General features: G+C 37.5%; 1 protein-coding gene across 3 annotated transcripts; it reads right to left on the reverse strand.

The window, feature by feature from the left end:
- Positions 1–692: 692 nt before the first annotated feature.
- Positions 693–17,690, reverse strand: pkp3b (plakophilin 3b). 3 transcript variants are annotated; one of them, XM_043245071.1, is made up of 14 exons: positions 17,535–17,690; positions 15,539–15,686; positions 11,392–11,486; positions 10,129–10,769; positions 8,851–8,974; positions 7,572–7,776; positions 6,321–6,495; positions 5,566–5,683; positions 5,218–5,382; positions 4,707–4,886; positions 4,255–4,408; positions 3,613–3,808; positions 2,508–2,595; positions 693–1,562 (listed from the first exon to the last, which is right to left on the reverse strand). In XM_043245071.1, exons 1-14 carry the CDS (start codon positions 17,559–17,561, stop codon positions 1,521–1,523), a joined length of 2,358 nt encoding a protein of 785 aa, XP_043101006.1. In that variant the 5' UTR covers positions 17,562–17,690; the 3' UTR covers positions 693–1,520. The 3 variants fall into 3 exon arrangements, with proteins under 3 accessions (XP_043101006.1, XP_043101007.1, XP_043101005.1); XM_043245072.1 differs by lacking the exon at positions 15,539–15,686 and having other exon boundaries at positions 17,535–17,677; XM_043245070.1 differs by lacking the exon at positions 17,535–17,690 and having other exon boundaries at positions 15,539–15,935.
- Between the last annotated feature and the right edge of the window lie 167 nt (positions 17,691–17,857).

Raw genomic sequence — 17,857 nt, forward strand, 5'->3', positions numbered from 1 at the left:
CCTTGGATTTTACTTCTGCCTTTGAGAATTTCCCTCTGTTAAGAAAATGCCGGGCAGAAGATTTTTTAAAAACAAACATCTCTCTGTTCCCTCCCTGTCTTCATCCACTGAACTCTCCGAGTAAAGTCAGGCCAAAGCTGTTTGTCAGCGCTTTACAATTCTGTCTCTATATTAAAGAGAGGTCTGTTTCGGTCAGTGGTGGCTCAGGATGTTCCCATGCACTCAGCTAAAGACCACAACAATTGTACACTGACCCATAATGCATTCCAACCTGTCAGCCATTAACCTCAAGAAGCCTTTCAAAAAAAAAAAAAAAAAAAAAAAAAAAAAAGTACAGCATGACTTACACAAAACTTTTTTGTAGCAGTTCCCATTCTGGAGCGTGTGTATAGTGTATGCTCAACATAAATGAATTAATTGTTTTCATAATTAATATCAAAACCATTTCTGATGCAGGGATTGATTCAGCAGTGAAGCAGAAAAAAGAGAGAGTCTGCAGAAAAAATGTATAAAGTACATTAAAAGCAATTCGGTTCATCTGTTACATTTGTGAGGTGGAAAATAAAATTGCCTGCACATTAAACTTGAGAAAGTTATATAAAAATCGGTCGTTATTTGTTTAAGTGGCACACAACAAGGCCGAAAAATTATTTTGCTACAAATTTCTCTGGGAATGACACATACAAATGTTCGAATATGCATTTCTATTTATTTCCAAAGGCAATAGGTTTGTCATATTTGTGCTTTCAGAGTAAAACTTCAAAGTTTTTCTTTTTTTCAGAAATAAAGTCATTTATAATTTCTTTTGCACATGGAGTCCTAATGTGTTAGCCACAAAAACCTGTAGCAGTGTTGCGTGGAAAGCAAAAAAATCATACGTATTTATTGCAAAACCAACCAAATCCTGTTTTTTCAGTAATAACAACTACAACATTTTAGTTCACAGTTCACATCATTTTCACTTTCTGGACTTCACCATTGTAGCCTATAAATTGTGAATTTTTGTGTGCAAAATAAAAATACATATTTTGGAAAGAAAAATTGACAAGCTGGACAGGCTTACATTTCATAACTAGGCAAAATAAGCAGGTCTGATGTAAATGAATTAGTCTTTGAATTCTTCATAGTGACACGTTGCTACTGGAACTAATGGCTGTTAAAGTTTAATGTCTATATGCTGCCATCTCTCTGGTTCTTATCATTAATTCAATCATTCAGCCACACACACACACACACAAGTGAGCATCTCAGCCTGTCTGTTATTAGTGTTCTGCAAGCATTTCTTTCTGGCATGTTGTAATACTTAAGGGTGCCGCTGACTAAAATGTATACTCTAGTAAAATCTTTAGAGTTCACTCACTCCACTACAGGTCACAATATGTGTGTGTGTGTGTGTGTGTGTGTGTCTGTGTTTGAGAGAAACGGGCTGGTTGCATTCCCTTTGTGACTTTGGTGTAAAATCCCATGGATGTCTAATTCCATCTTGTCCGCTGAGTTTAGCACTAAGTCACGAACAGAGATTAGACGGTCATATCCATGAAATCCCGTCTTGTGAACCCTTTCTGTAAAATTAAAAACAGAAAAGAGAAATGACCAGTAGTTCTAAATTAGTAGTGCATACCAGACTAAATATAAAAGGAAGTAGTCATGTAATGCAGAAATATACTTCTACATTGTATCTAGATAATAGAAAGAACAATAGAACATCCTGCATTCTACTGTCACATTTCAGATAGACCACTGATCTGACCAAAGCCATTCTGAACACCACAGACACGCAATAGACTTATATAACTAGTCTGAGTCTCAGACAAGCAGACCCGTGAACCACCTATAGTCTATTTGCTGACCATCTGATGCACTCTACACATAAAAATGGCAAGAGTTGGTAAAAAAACAGCCTCTTTGGTAACACAATTCGTTCATCGCTTTGTTTATTGAGCTATATGTATTTTAAATAATTCATACAATCACATCCTAGACTTTAATTATTTAATACAACAAAACTTTTTGTTGCTTTATGAGTTTCTTTTGTTAGGAGTTTGTTGGAGTGTGTTCACAGTAAATTCTGTATAAATATGCTCCAATATAATTCATATAAAGACATGAGAAGAGAAAAGACACAGAGGAGTCATGTCTGGTAATCAGTAATGGGTTGTAGGTAAATATTTTTCCAGCTCAGTAATATAACTGACTGAGAGAACTGATATCTCATACAGGAGAGCATCTGTACAGCTTTACAGTATCCTTAACTGAGCTATTCATACACTGCAGCCGCCCATTTTTATTGGCTTTGTATAATAAAACAGCTGACCATTGGCCAAGCAGGCTGATACCTGGTAAGCAAATACACACTATACTCATCAGTGCAAAGTGTGTATACAGTAAGGTATCCATTTTCATATCAAATTACACAGAAGAGGCATTTGTCACACACCTACCGCTTGCAACTCTGAACAGTAACACGTTCATTTGTGTTTTTAGCTGGGCTTCACAATAAGACTCACCTGTTTGTAATCTTTGTGAAGTTTGGTGTACTGAAACATGTTGGACAGAACGGTGGAGGCAGCCCTGGCGGCTTTTAGCTTCCCAGGACTGAGGCAGAATAAGAAGGAGAAACATGAGTAGCAATGCTGGGACATTGTGCTCTTGATTAAACAGCTAAATAATGCAACAGCATGTAGTCTATATTACAACAGTAGTGCTATAACAGATTGTTGGTGAGGTCCAGTGTAAAAGGATCATTTAAAGTATGATTTACGCCTGAAAATATCAAGAAACCTTGAAAATATCAAGACACCTCTTATCATATCAGTTGGCTTACAGCTAAACTTCCAAGAAATGATACTTTCTCACTTTAGGTTTGAAGTATCAGGGCTGTAAGCACCATAAACGTACACTAGCACCTTGCACCTTCAAATCCTAACTATCTGATTACAAAGTCTGGTAACACTTTACTAAAAGCCCCTATGTATAATGCATTATAAAAGTATTTTTAATGCCTTGTAATGAACCTTTTAATGCACTGTATGGTCTCGTGAATAATTGTAACCCCAGCTATTATGCATTATAATACTTAAATATTCATTAAACACACTTTTTTTTAAAGTATAATGAATAAAGTATAAAGTACAAACACTGACACATGACAAACAACCAGTTGTATAATCTGAAAATATTACAATGCATTTTAACTTAGAAGTATTTACGAAGTGTTACAATGCATTATAACATTAATTATGAATAACTTCACATTGCATTATACATAAGGGTTTTAAGTAAAGCATTACTTAAATGAGTTATTTATTGGTAACTTTATCATGGTACATTTGCAGTTCATACACAATTTCGACAAGTCAATAATGATAATATTCACAATTGTGGCATGCTCTTTTTCTCCTTCTGCATATCTGTAACCAATTACCATCAGTTTTCATATACGCCTTTCTCAGTTCACTTTTTTCCCAGGACTTTTTGAGGAACAGAAAGTTCACAGGAACTGCATTTATTTAAAATATAACATTTTAGTAACATTATAAATATGCTCATCGTTGACCAATTCAATCCTTCCTGGAATTAACATGAATTTCTTAAAAATATATATATTTTTACCTGTTGTCATGAGACGTCTTAATGCTGACCAGCTTGGGCAGTCCATCAAAATAAGTGATATCTCTAGCAGCCAGAGAGCTTCCTGTAACCAGGTTGTTGAGAACCCCACAGATGTTGACCACCACCTCACTAGAAGGTTCCTTCTGATGCCCATCGCTGGGGAGTTTGTTCACCAGAATATTCACCACTTTGGTAGCTATGGAAAAGGAAACAATAACAAATTTTGCTAGGATTACACAAACAAAAAGAGTGCATGATATATGCGTAGTGTGAAGAAGGAGGCGCCCTGTGGCCCAGCGGGGGTGGAACACAGTGAAGCAGAGAACTGAGGTCAGGGTGGGGATGAACGGGCGGCAGCGGATACTGGGAATGATATAAGTATGAGTCTGACGGGAACCAAAAAGAATGTGTGGGAGTAAAAACAATGTGTAAGAAATACGTTTAATACTACGAGGGGGAACGGCACACTCTGGGCAAGTAAGAAGAAAAAAATCCGTAGTTATCGCCTTGCGCAAAACTGTGTGTAGGTTTTTACTGATCTAGACGTTTTCTTTGCCAGAATGTTGAAATCTTGGCTGGGATGTTTTACACATCAAGTTGTAATTAAAGACAGAGAGCGGGAGCAGAAAGGCATTCACTAACCCATGTCAGCTTTGTTTTTGCAGTGCCGGGAAAGGTTCCTCAGCAGACCCGTGAGAGAGCGGAGCTCGGCATCTGTGGGGCTCCGCAACAGGTCAAGAATCACCGGCAACATCCGCTCCTGCTCCAGCGCCACTCGACTCAACACAGAGGCCCACTAACAGAGAACACAAGAGAGTCAGAGAACAATTAGTTATACAGCCAGCCAGATAAAACACAAAGGCGCTCTAAAAAATAAAGACTTCAGATGGGGGATTTCACAGAGATTTCATAAGAGTGGGACGGAAAAGTTTGATGGAAGAAACATTCAGACTGAATAAGAAGGAGAGTTTGAGAACACTCTGAACATTACAATCAGTGCTAAAAGTGACACATTCAACAGCAATTAAAGTCATGACTTAGTATATGATATCACATATCACAAATTAGATTAAATATGAGCAATGGAATCGAACCCTGCTGTCGCCTGCTGTGATGTTCTGCAGGGCTCCCGCCGCTGCCTCTCGTGTGGCTGTGCTTGTTTCAGAGCTCTGCAGGATGCGGTTGTATAGAGTGACTATCTTAGGGTGCCACAGCCACTCTGCTCCTTTAGGGACTCGTGCCACTTCGGAGAAGGTGGTCAGGTCTTGATTCCTCTGATAGGACACATTATAACTTCATTAATGGCATACTGCAGATATGAAGTAGAACACCTCTGTCTACTGCACTGAGGTGTTAGAGATAACTTCACTACTGCTCAAAGATTTGATAAATTTTTTTTAAATGGCTACTGAAAAGTGTCTTCTTTAAAAAAAGGAATTTCTTTCAATCTCAAGCTTTTTTATTGGTAGCGCATGCATTACTATTTGCACTATACTCTATATTCAAAGAATTTAATGAAATATCAGATCAGGTTTGGGAACTTTTTAGAATAATAATATAGCTAATCCAATAAGGTGCGTAGAAGACTGCAGATGAGTGACTGACATCTTTTGTTTTCTTGCTCTGTGGTGTGAAGCAGCCGATGGGGTCGTTGTGCCGCGTGTCCTGTGCTCGAGTGGGTCCTTCCAAACGCATCTGAACTGAAGCTGGGATCTCAGAGTACAGCTGGTACGACAGGTTGCGCAGGACACATACACAGTTTTCTACTCCCTAGAGGCACAGAATTACAGAACTGATTCTAAATGCTTTTGGAAATGATGTTGTAGATTACAGCTACTGATGTTCTTGATTTCAGATAGATACTTGCCATCTAAGAACTAAATATAGACTGGCAGTTTGTGCACTGGCTCGAAGCTAGCATATTGCATTGAAAAGTTGACTGACAGGTCTGACCTTGTCCTCTCCTTTTCCCTCCTGCAGGGAGTTTTCGATGTATCCAACCAGGGAGTCTATCAGCCCTCGAGTTTCCCGCATCTGCTGCCTGGTTCTTTCATTCACAGAGCTCAGGTTCCTTCAATGAGTATAAAAGGGGTGTTGTTAACGTCTCAAGATGTTTTTTTTTCATGCATTTGTGTTGAAATATTAATAGCAGGTTAACTTTATTGTGGCTATAAATCTTTCCAGTGGGAAATCTGACACGTTGTATACTCTTTGCCTGGCGTCTTTTACACGCTTGCATATTGCAAACAGTGACGACCAGTCATAAACATTCATATTTAAGGCTGTTAACCAATTAAAATGTGTGACTGATTTTGTGCACAGCTTATCTGCGCATCAGAAATTAACTCTTATTTTTATTTGCTTTATCTCGGGTACAACTATGTAACAAATATGTACCTGACATAAGTCATAATAACAGGATTAAATATATATTCTGAAATATTTTATATAGTTTATAATTTTATATGATGCTTTTTATGTTAGAATGAAGCATTTATTACAGATGCACTTTATGTTCACACAATTTAAATATCTGGGGCTTTTTACTACATTAGTTGACATTTTTGCCACATGCCCTAGTTCATTAGTTCTCTTGCAGATTAGTTAAATCAGGTGTGTTAAATAAGGGATAAACATACAAAACATGCTGTGCATGCAGGTATTGGAGCATAAATGCATTTAAATGCATGTATATGTGCGCTGCGTACCTGAGGCAGCCTGTGGTGTTGTAGAAAATGTCAGCCTCAGACGCGCTCTGTTGAATGACACCAGCGTCTCCTCCTCCAGACAAAGGCACCAGCACTCTCTCCGTCAGCTCAGACAAGCTCTCTCTGGCCAGCCTCTCCTTTAGACTATCTTTAGAAGATAAGTTCCACAAAATGCCTAAGGAGACGGACAGAGAAAAACAGAGAAATTTGTAAAAGACATTTATTCTTTATAATGTAAATATATATATTCATAAATGCTAATTAAGTGTAATAAATAAAAGCCTTTAATATTTTAGTTATATCACTGTTTTTTTTAATCTGACCTTCTACGGCACATGTATTTCACCACCTGAACTATGTGATTTGTAAAAATATATATATTAAAAAATTATTTATTAATAATAATAATTAATTCATAAAACTAAATGGATTTCTGAACTAAAAATAATACATCTTTGTTTATAAATTCTATTAATAAATAAATAAAGGTATGTTAAAAATGCTGAGCATGTTTATTTATTTCATTTTGAAAATAGCTGATGAACTGACATGGGGATGAATATATTACCATGCAGTATGACTGCTCACTCATGGTAAGCCAGTCGAGCATTAAAGTTCAAATGTTGCAAAAAAAGTGTGCAACTGAGAACAACTACACTTATTATAAGTAGTAATGTGAAAGAAATATATCAATTCAGAATAATATGTTATCTGATTAATATCAATAAAAATTATTATTTTTTACATTTATGCTCCAAGTTTTCAAACATTGTTATTGTTAGCACGGGGATGTTTATTATACGGAGTGCTAAGCTGCTAGTGTCTTTGTGAGGTTTAAAGCCAACACAGATAAGAGTACAGGTCATAAAATGTGACTAAGAGACCTGGCAACCCTAAGTCCAGCAGGAAAGAATGTCAAGGATTGTTTACTAAGTGAGTGTGGGTGCGTGAGGGGGTGGGGGTGATAGCAGAGCTCACAAAGCACAAAGGCCTCTGGGAGTCTACTTCCCACTGCATCTGAGACTTGGACTGATTCCAGGAAACAGCCAGACCACTTTTTCCTTTTCTGCTCTCTCTTTGTTTCAAATTCACTCGCTGCTCTTAACTCTCCATCTGTCTGCGCTGCTCCAAGTTGGATCACCCAGTTGATGCAGGTGGACTTTTGTACCAAATCAAAAGACGAGTGCCACTTTGTATTTGCGAACTGTTCAAAAGTTGACATTACCAAATATTTACTGACAAACAACATACCGGTGATGTTTTTTCGTAGTTCATCATCAGGTTCTCGTAAAGCACCGATTAGTTTGCTTATGCCCCCAGCTTCGATAAGTGCTGTCTTGTTGTCCATATTCTCGTAGATGAGGTTGCGTGTAGCACCTGTCGCGTAGCGCTGAACCTCTTGGTTCTCACTGCTAAACAGCTGTACTAATGCTGAGATGCCCTTCAAACTTCGCACCTGTACAACAAGAAAAACATCTTGTTTAGTTCTGTGAGAAATGTTTTTGTCGCTTATCCTGATTCCTAAGTGATCCCACGTATTTAAATCCCATTTCTGCGCTTCAAACTTTATAGTCGCTAATCTCCGCAACATTTTTTCAGCCCAACATGGCAACCTGCTCCGACATCTGTCTATGTTTTGCTATGATATGCTCTCAGGCGGAATGTTCTGCCCCCTGAGGTCCAGGATAAAGATTAAGGGCAGGGTGAAGGTATTCTTTCCATCTGGCTTGAGTGTAACATATAACAATAGCAAGGAAAAAGCAGCTTGAGCCGTACCATGCTCCATTAATTATGCAAATATATATTTTGCTAACAACTAGATTTGTTTAACCAATTGTAGAGTTACCTCTTTGACCTGAACGTGTTTTTTTTAAAGATTCTAAAAGGAATTTTGGTCATTTTGTCTATCGACCACTCAAAAGAGAAAGCAACCAACCCCTTGAGGAGGATTCCCACTGCGTTATTTTTTACACAGCTGGTTTTTGTACTTAGGCATCAGTTGTTGGCATTTGATTCTTCAGTGTCTCACAAAAGCTTTGAGAGCTTTGAGATTTTAAGACGGATCAAGAAGCTCACAAGAACTTTTTAAAATACGTCACTAGACCCAGCGTTCTGTTCCTGTCGGATGCACTTCATCTAGCTGTTTTTGAAAGGAAGAACACATCCTGTGGGTACGCCCTCTAACTCTACCCAAACAGAGCTCTGTCGCTGCCCTGGCCTGAAAGTCGCTGTATACAAAGTAAAGAAATTCCCAGGGTGGACCCCAAGGAAATGGAAAATATGACACAGTAACCAAAAAACAGTAACCACAAAATTTTTAAAAATTTCAAATTTTGTTGTTGACAACATTAAATATATTTCACAAGGAAATTAAGAGCATGAGGTTTACTAACTAGTGTAAAAATTAAAGGTAAAACTGTATTTTAATTTCCGTAGTTTTTGCGTAGTACAGTATGTTATTTTCCATAGTGTCCTTTGTTTCAAACATATATTGCTGATCTGAGAAATAAATAATTATATATATTTTTACCATGGTCTTGGCCTCATTGCTGTGGTAACACTGATGCTGTATGTAGGCTGCTCCCAACATCTGCATGGCAACGTCAGTGGAAGAGATGTAACTGATTGCTGTAGTCATGTCCAGGTTATGGATTCTGCTCATTCACACAAAAACAAAATGGAAAGTGTTATATAAATATATAACATAAAAAATGTATATACTTAGTAGATTACAGACGAAATGTTATTTTATAGAATAAAAATATTTAAATTGTGGGTCATATTTGAATTCCATTCAAAGTTTCAAATTTATTAAAAATGCCATTAAATACTTTTGGGTTGTTACATATTACTATCTTCAAATCAACGCCATTCTTTTGAATGTTCTGGTTATCAAAGAGTCCTGAAAAACTGCTTTGTATGCTCCACAAAAATATAACTGTTTCACGGGCTTGATAATTAAAAATAACAGCAATGTCATAGAAGAGCCAGTTCTGGTTCCTCACACAAGCTTTTAGTAAACAGTTCTTAAAATCAGCTCTTTTCCTTTTTCGAAAGAAGCTTTTTCCACTCTAAAGATCCATTTGTGGAATGAAAAGATTCCGCGAATGGAAAAGGTTCTCTGCGGAACTATTGATACCAATAAAGAACCTTTTAAGAGTATAATGTTTCTTGTTCTTAAGAACCAAATCAGCATATTAAAATTCTGTCATTAATTACTCACCCTCATTTTGTTCAAACCCGTAACACCTCCAAAAGACGTAAACTCAAGGGAAAAGAATGGTTGAGTAAATTATATTATTTTTGTTTTCTTTGCGCAAAAACAATATTCTCGTAGTGTTTTACCACTTTTATTTACTCAGTGTATTTACTATGCCTCTGTATCTGGGAACATTTCAGTTGTGTTGTTGTGTGTGGAAGGGCAGACAGCCCCCCCATTTCATCAAAAATATCTTCACTTGTTTTTTCAGAAGAGGAAAAAGTTTCTTATCGGTTTGGAAAGACGTGAGGGTAATTAATGACAGAATTGTAATTTGGGGTGAACTTATTCTTTAATGATTTAAAATGTAATAATATTTCACAATATTACTTTTTTAAATCAAATAAAATAATTGATGATGTATCATTTTGATTTAAAGCAAAAGTTCTCATTGTATTAAATTCTTCTACATTGTATGTCTACAGTAGACAGGCATGAGAACTTGACGAAATGGTGTCAACTGACATCTCCTTTATTTCTTCTTAAGAAATGACTGTGACAATAAGCTGATCGAATAATTAATAAATGAAAAAAATAAATGAAAATTACCCGCCAAGAGCATCTGTGGTTCCATCGGCCAATCCGTCATAAACGTCCACTCCACGACCTACACTCTTCATACTATGCACAGACCCCGCTCTCTTCATGGTACCCTGGTAGTGCCCGGCACCCACCATACTGTTGCCCCCAGTGGACATCTGCTGCCACTGCATCGAGCTGCTGCTCAGCCTCTGCTGCTGTTGCTGCTGCACCTGACGATTATTTATGCGACTAATGGTTCGGTGGGAAGGGCCTTTGAATATCGAATATTGATTAGCCAACTCTGCCTCCCTCCATCCTGTGTTGTAACCTTCTCTTGCCAGGGTCCCGCTGAGGGTGCGCTGTCTTTGCACCACATTGGGTGATGAACTGTGGCCATAGGATGCCATCCAGTTCCCCACAGGAGATGCCTGCCGTTGTAACGTGACCCCGGCCATCGCTGCCGCCTCCTGCTCAGTTCGATTCAGCGTCCTTGATTCCGATGTTTGCATCTGGTTGTAAGAGCCACTTAGATGTGCATCATCGTGGTACATATATGGGCGGCCCACTACGGCGGGCATAGGCACGCCATGGCTGATTCTGTGACGAGTGCCCATTTCTACTGCAGAGCGAGAGGAAAAATCTCCCGCGTACTGAGACAGCCGAGGCGCCTGAGTAAAAAGGAGTCGTATCAATACCACAGTTATGCAAAAAGCCACATTTCGTGTCTGACACAAGCGATTATGCACACGCTAACTGCTCTTGCCGGCTCACTGTTATCACACAGAAAGGGTAACGTGGCCGTTTGGCTCATGAGGTCTTGGGTCAGGAATGTTTCAGAAGCACATTGGGCTCTGAGCTCAATTCCGCAGCTTGCTAGTACTGCACTTCACTTTCTAAACACGGCTCCCACAGGAGAACGCAAAATACCACATCATTGTGTTTGCAGGGTGCAGCCACACAGAGTGTCATTGTCAAGGGATTGTGGACTTTGCAATCAATCCAACAAATGACTATTCACGGATGGCTGTTCCGACCTGATTTTAATGGTGCCATCAGCGTAAAACAATATAAAATTATAGTATTTAATTCAGTAGCTAACATCAAGATCTTGCCGATTAGCAAGGCGATATCTTCCTGTGAACAATTTGATGTGTGTCTGCGCTTGAAATTATACGGAAATGCTATCAAAGGTCTATTACAAAGCGTAATCCTTTACTGAAACAAGCTCAGTTAGCATTTGCTTCAGATAAATTATACAATTGGAAAAGTAGTGATTGTGGTCACACTCACCGCCATTGTTCTGGTGCCATTGTAGATAACAGACTTGGAACTGAATCCAGGGGTTTTGGTTTGGTATCTTACCGTAGATATGTGGCCGTCAAATTCTGAAAAAAAGGACAATTGAGTAAAATTTCTGTTTATGAGCATTTTTATGTCTACAATCTCTATATATTGTGTGCATTCTTTGCCTTTTACCAAAAGAATTTAATTCTGCCATCGATTGACCTTTAAAAAATTTGCTTCTTCTTTTGTGGAACTAAAAATGTTTCAACTAAAGTCAATTATTTCAGATCATGCGATAAAATTTGGTGGTGTTCAAAATAACATTGGACCCTACTGCCTTTCATTGTATGGACCAAAAGACTTAAGGCGAGTGAGTAAATTACGAAATTTACATTTAGTTTTTGCCGTATTGATGTTTTCTGAGAAACAAGAACAACCTAGGAAAGATTCTCTCCCCGGTGGCTTTCATTTTGATGGGATTTCTTCCAGAGTATTACATTGGTCAACAGTGACATAAGACCCAGTGCGTCACCTGATCTTTGTTTGGCATTCAGCTCTCTGACTTTGTGCTTCAACGAATTGTAAGAGATCAGGTTTCTATCAGAGCTTGGCTTCTCAACCCAGTCCTGCTGCAAATAACGCTTCTTAGTTTGTAACATCTGTTAAGTTGTGACAATACATTAGGTTTAAGTCTACGAAACATGCACAAAGGAAGTTATTTCATGGTCGAGAGGGGAAGTCTGTTATAACAATCACACTGTAAGAGAATGAAACAAGGAAAGGAGGATGACATCATAGGGTGGACCACTGTCATATTTTCAATATTTTGAAGGTACTTATTCTGTTCTTTACTGTTTGCTCTCTTTTTCTCTTTACTGACTTTCACAGACAAAAAAACAACTTGATCCCTACTTATAATAGAACCTTATGAAAACATTATAGCAGTGGGATATGAAAAAGCATGTGAGTCAGCTCCATCACAGTACCGCTGTACATAAGAAAACACAAGCCCATGCTAGATTGAGAAAAGTGGAATACGTTCAGTGTTTGCAAAGATTGAAAGATAAGGTCAATCATATTGCTCTTCCCACAGGAGAGCTGAATTTCAGCCAGAGCTCCATATGAATGTGCCAGGGGACGTTGCTCAATAAATGAAAAGAGCAGATTTGGCACATCTTTAGAATGTTCATCTGGAGAAATACATTTAAGTGTGTTAACCATCTATCTTAATATTTTATTCCTTTCGTAACCTAATTAAAACATTATGCACAACTAATTATAAGGGCTGCCTAAGAGCTATAATTTTGCCAATAATAATGCCAAAAATTGTATAACGCAATTTACATTTACATAAACCTTCAAAATGTTTACAATTACTTCATTAGTGTCATTATCACACACTCCTCCTCAAACTTTCTTATCGTAAAACACAGATAATTCCTGTTTTCACCAGAGTTTTCTAAGCCATCTGTAGGAAGTTTGTCAGGAAGGTCTAAATTAAAGCCATGGCAAGAATGTCCAAAGGTTGAAGACCTGACCGCAGCTGTCTTTATTTTGATTAACCCTTAACTATAATTCTTAACAGTTTTCAGACCTTTGAAGTGTACTGTATTGAGACGGTTCCCTGTGAGCCAGCAGATACAGAAGTTTATTAAATGCTAAATTCCTTTAGATTGGGGTGGAAGAGTGTTTAGGGGAAGATTACTTTTAAAATTGAAACATCTGTTTTGTTTTAGAGAGGCTTGGCGTGACATGGGTGTCTTTGCTCATCTCCTTCTGTTTTTCAGTGAGTTTGAATGCATACCAACACCTTAACATAGTATAACTGGTATAGACAACTGGTGTAACACTGGTGGCAATGGTTTTAAATACACATATGTATATATATATATATATATATATATATATATATATATATATATATATATATATATATATATATATATAATTTACATAAAATAATTACAAAAAATAATTACAAAAAGCCTGGTAAATCAGTCCTACAAGCACATGAGTCATGTGGCTGGTCCGTCTGAAATGTTCCATTACAAACCAATGTACAATAACAACATTCTGACGTTATTGCTGTTGATATTGATAGAGAAGTGTGAGCTTCTTATACCACATGCTCAATAAATCACCGGAATGAGTCTGAGGATGATTAAAACCCATGCAATCCCAACATTCCTTGGGAACTTGGTTATAAAATCTGAGAAACAGAGCATAAATCTTGACGACAATTAAATAGCGTGTACTGTGCACCATATTTTTAGGATAATTGCAAAGCAGCAGTTGGCTGTTACATGCGAATGAACGCACCTTCAAAGCAAGACAGCCGCTTTATTCGGGGTTATTCTTTTCAAAACGATTTAACATCTCACATCCTCCCATTCAAGCCTCCCATAAGCTAAAATAGAACTGGCCTACTGATAAAACACTCTGAATCAAATGGCAGGAAACTCTTCTGCAAAGGACACAGAGGTGTGACTAAGAATGTAGCGCAGACCAGGTCAAACTGAGTGTAAGCTGCCTACGAAATGGGAAAATGTGTAGACATGCTAGACTATGACTTAAATATATATTTATACTTATGGCCTTATTCTTCTGTGTATTTTCTGTAGGAAGGTGCAGTTGGAAAAATGCACTCCTTTCTATCTTTAGAACCTTTTCAACTATAAAGATCCTTTTATGCAGTTAAAGGTTTCCGTGGATGTTCTTCAAGGAACAATGGACACAAATAAAGAACCTTTATTTTTAAGAGTGAAGGACAGCAGCAGAGTCATTTCGTCTTGTTTTTTAAAAGGTCATGTCCAAACTCATTCTCTAACATTGACCAGATACAGCTCTCCAAGTCACTTATTGTGATTAGGGTCAACAATAGGGTCAAAGGTTAAATGCCTAACATTCCTCTCACTAACAGGCTTCCTAAAAGCCAGGTTTTATCAAATGCTACTGGGAACATCATTTCCTGTTCATATTAATCAGACGTTTGCTTTGCAATCACAACTATGAAAAGTGAACTACTGAGAAAGGAATGGGCTTTGCTAACTTTCATGAGATCGGATACGTCTGGAAGCACGATACCATACTACTAAGTTTCTTGGGTTCCTGTTAATTTGTGATTTTTAATATAATGTTTGACTTGCATGCTTCTGTCGAGCATTAGTAAAGTTATATTTCAGCCACGTTCTTGACGAGAGAAAGCTGTGGAGCAGTGGGGGTGAGGTGCTGGGGAGGCGGAGAGTGAGGTTTGCCCTAATTTCTACCTGCCTTTCTAAGCCAGAGAAGAAAGTGATACCTTTCCCACGGGTTATCTACACTCCTCCTCTTCCACAAACATCCACACACACACACACACACACCGCTCACAATGGCTTACATCTCTAAATCACATGTGCTGAGTGATCTATTTTACACATTTGCATTTGAATGCATCTATATATCTTGCTTTCGTTAAAGAACAATAGTTTGGTTTTCCATTTATACAAGCTTATGTAACGTTTACAAGTTTAACTTCATTCTTAAAGGGCCGACATGATTCAGGAAAGTGTCAGGATATCAGTTGTTCCGACGTCCTGTTTTAGGGGGTTCCCAGCAGTGGAATCCAGCCAAATCCAAACCAAGAAGAAAGAAACAACCACTTGAACACACAGAAAAAAGTCTTTTTTTGTCTCTTATCGACAAAGCAGCATGCTGGAGAGCCAGTGTGTGGACCTGCAGCAAATGCAGTGACTTTAGCCAGAACATGAAGACCAAACTGATATTTGCATTCTGATGCAAAACAAATCCTATCAGTGTCACCGAAAGTCGAAGCAGAGCTATGTGTTCACTAGTTCAGCTGGGAATGTTCTGCTTATACCTTTCTGACAGATTGCTTACTTAAACTCATCAATATATAACAGAATTAGCCATAGTATAGTGTTCATTTTATTGTTCTTTCACATAACTATTAGTTTGATAATACTGACATTGGAATTAGTATTTGAATATTAAAACCTAATTTTCTAAATCGTAGTTTACTGTGCATCTTAAGTAAAAAAAAAAAAAAAAAAAAAAAAAAAAAAAGATTAGGTGCAAAGTTTAAAAGTTTTGCTTAGTTTGTCTGCTGTCAAAAGAGCGCAGGTTCCCGGTTAACAGGACAGGTTCTGCCCACCTGTGGAGGCGTTGAGTCGGGATGAGGATGAGGATTTCTCCGCCATGCGCTGCTGGACCTGCTGCTGCACGCGTCTGGCTTTAGATAGCTGATCCCTCCTGGGATGGTCATCGGTCGGGATCGCGTATGTGGTGACCGAGGTGCTGGGCTGTAAAGCGGAAAAGAACAGGCCCTCAGCGGCCACAACGGCACTCATCGTGAAGTCCGACAACTCGCCTCAGTAATTACACGATCCAAACTTTTTTTAATTTTTCTATCCGTATTCCGTTGAAAACGGTTATTTTGCTTCTTGAAGTATTCCGATGTCAGCTGAAAGTAATTTTCCCGGAGCGCAGGTCAGGCGAGCAGCGCCTCGTCCACTTGATCTGTCCGGCTCTGCGTGGGCAGCTGTGCGCTACTGTCGTCAATAGATACAGAGATTGTGTAGCCGGGGCGGAGCCTCTTCATTCACCGTGCTCTCAGCGCTCAGATATGCTTTATCGGAGTTAGATGAGCTCCACCGTCCGTGGAGGCTCCAGGATTTTTATTAGGGATGCTAAGGGGAAAGTTTTATGGGGGTGCTTGAAAGTTTTATGGGGGTGCTAAAAATTTTTTCAATTTAATAAAATTAATTAATTAAAACTGTGGTTCAACCCCCCCGTGCTGATTTGCATGGTAGCCTATCATGCATGTGTCGATAATAGCCAGAGATAAGCATACAAATTGGCATACATTATTTTACATTCTTCTTGCTTTTAGACCTATTATTATTATTATTATTATTATTATTTGATTACTTTTATTAATAAAATACATTTCCTCACATGATGTGTTGTGCGGACATTAACATATGATATTAGCTTACTCACTGAATTTTTTTTTTTTTTTTTTTTTTTATATATTTTTAAAAACAGGTCTATTAATTTATACAATGAATATAATATCAATTGTTTATAAACCACTTATAGGCACTTTTTTTAGGCACAACGGTTGTTAATATTTATTTTTCAATGTCCATGAGAGTGATACCAAGAGTTAAAAATCCTTGGGGCTATAAGCAAGTTTCTGATAGGGCTATAGCCCCGTCAATCCCACCCTAGCGCCCACTGTCCACCACGCAGATTGATACTATTCATACTGTTCAGTGCTCTATACAAGTACAAGTGATTGATTGATTGATATTTGAATATGCTAAACATTAAGTACCATGACAAATATCAAAGTATTGTTGTATTTGGCTACCATGTTTTTGACACTGTACCATTAGAACATCATACCTTTCTCTAAATAAATTTATATTACAATGGAATTTGACAATTTTGCATGTTATTAACCATACAAAAACATTCTATTTTTATATGGTACCATAGACATCATTTCTCTCTGAGAAAACAAAACCATCAGGGCCGTATTCTATACATACATACAAAAAAATCCTTCAAGCTATGATAAAAGAACCTCTTTCTAAACGGTTACATTTTTTCAGTTAAAACAAATAAAATGTATGAAAATGTACAGAATAATAAAAAATTGCAATTGCATTGCATACCATCACATTTTGCATGCCATAAAAACTGTATATATATATATATATATATATATATATATATATATATATATATATATATAGACTACATAGTTGATGTATCAATATGGTGTGAAAGAAATATGTAAAAAAACCAAAAAAAAAGCAAGATAAATAAATCTAACACTGAAGATAAACCTCTCCTGTGCTATTTGTAACTTTAAGAATGAAAATACATTTTTCACATCTTATTGGACACGGTCCAATTTTTATTTATAACCACACACACACCTTAAATCTTTACACATTTTATTTGTTTTAACTAATAAAATATAACTCTTTCAAAAGTGACCAGGCTCTTTTATCATAGCTTGAAGGTTTTGTCCCCCCCAAAAAAGTTACAATGGCATTACTAGGAGATTCATAAGGAATCTAAATAAATAAATTACATAAATTAAACAACTGAAAAACGTGACAAAAATAATTTCTTACCATTAATTCGGAAGATTTTGGTTTCATTGTTTGATATGTTCCTTGTTTATTTGTCCTTTGGTATTTGAGAACAAGGCCTCACAGTTTTCCTTTTATAAGCCCCTTTAGCTCGTCTCTCTTTCCTCTCTTGTCTTTAACTATTCTGTTTAAAGAGGAGTAACTTAAAATGTCTGTTACCCACCCAAATTCTGACATTGCATCATCTCTCCTCCCAGGAACTTCAGTTAATCCTAAAAAAAGATAGGAGGAAAAAATGCAGGGTTCTAATAATCCAACTTTGAAGAGCAGAGGATGTGCGAGCTGTTTAGTCAACAGGCTGAATG

This window comes from Puntigrus tetrazona, chromosome 7 (genome assembly GCF_018831695.1).
Source record: "Puntigrus tetrazona isolate hp1 chromosome 7, ASM1883169v1, whole genome shotgun sequence".
Taxonomy (NCBI): domain Eukaryota; kingdom Metazoa; phylum Chordata; class Actinopteri; order Cypriniformes; family Cyprinidae; genus Puntigrus; species Puntigrus tetrazona.

What these genes read in the sequence shown, in the direction of transcription:
- pkp3b (XM_043245070.1), bottom strand. Translation starts at nt 15,734, where the DNA reads ATGAGTGCCGTTGTGGCCGCTGAGGGCCTGTTCTTTTCCGCTTTACAG. An exon ending in GCAATGAGGCCAAGACCATG is followed by an intron (nt 7,777 to 8,850) that starts GTAAAAATATAT and finishes CTTGTTGTACAG; the next exon opens with GTGCGAAGTTTGAAGGGCAT. An exon ending in AGAGCAAGAAAACAAAAGAT is followed by an intron (nt 4,887 to 5,217) that starts GTCAGTCACTCA and finishes GTGTCCTATCAG; the next exon opens with AGGAATCAAGACCTGACCAC.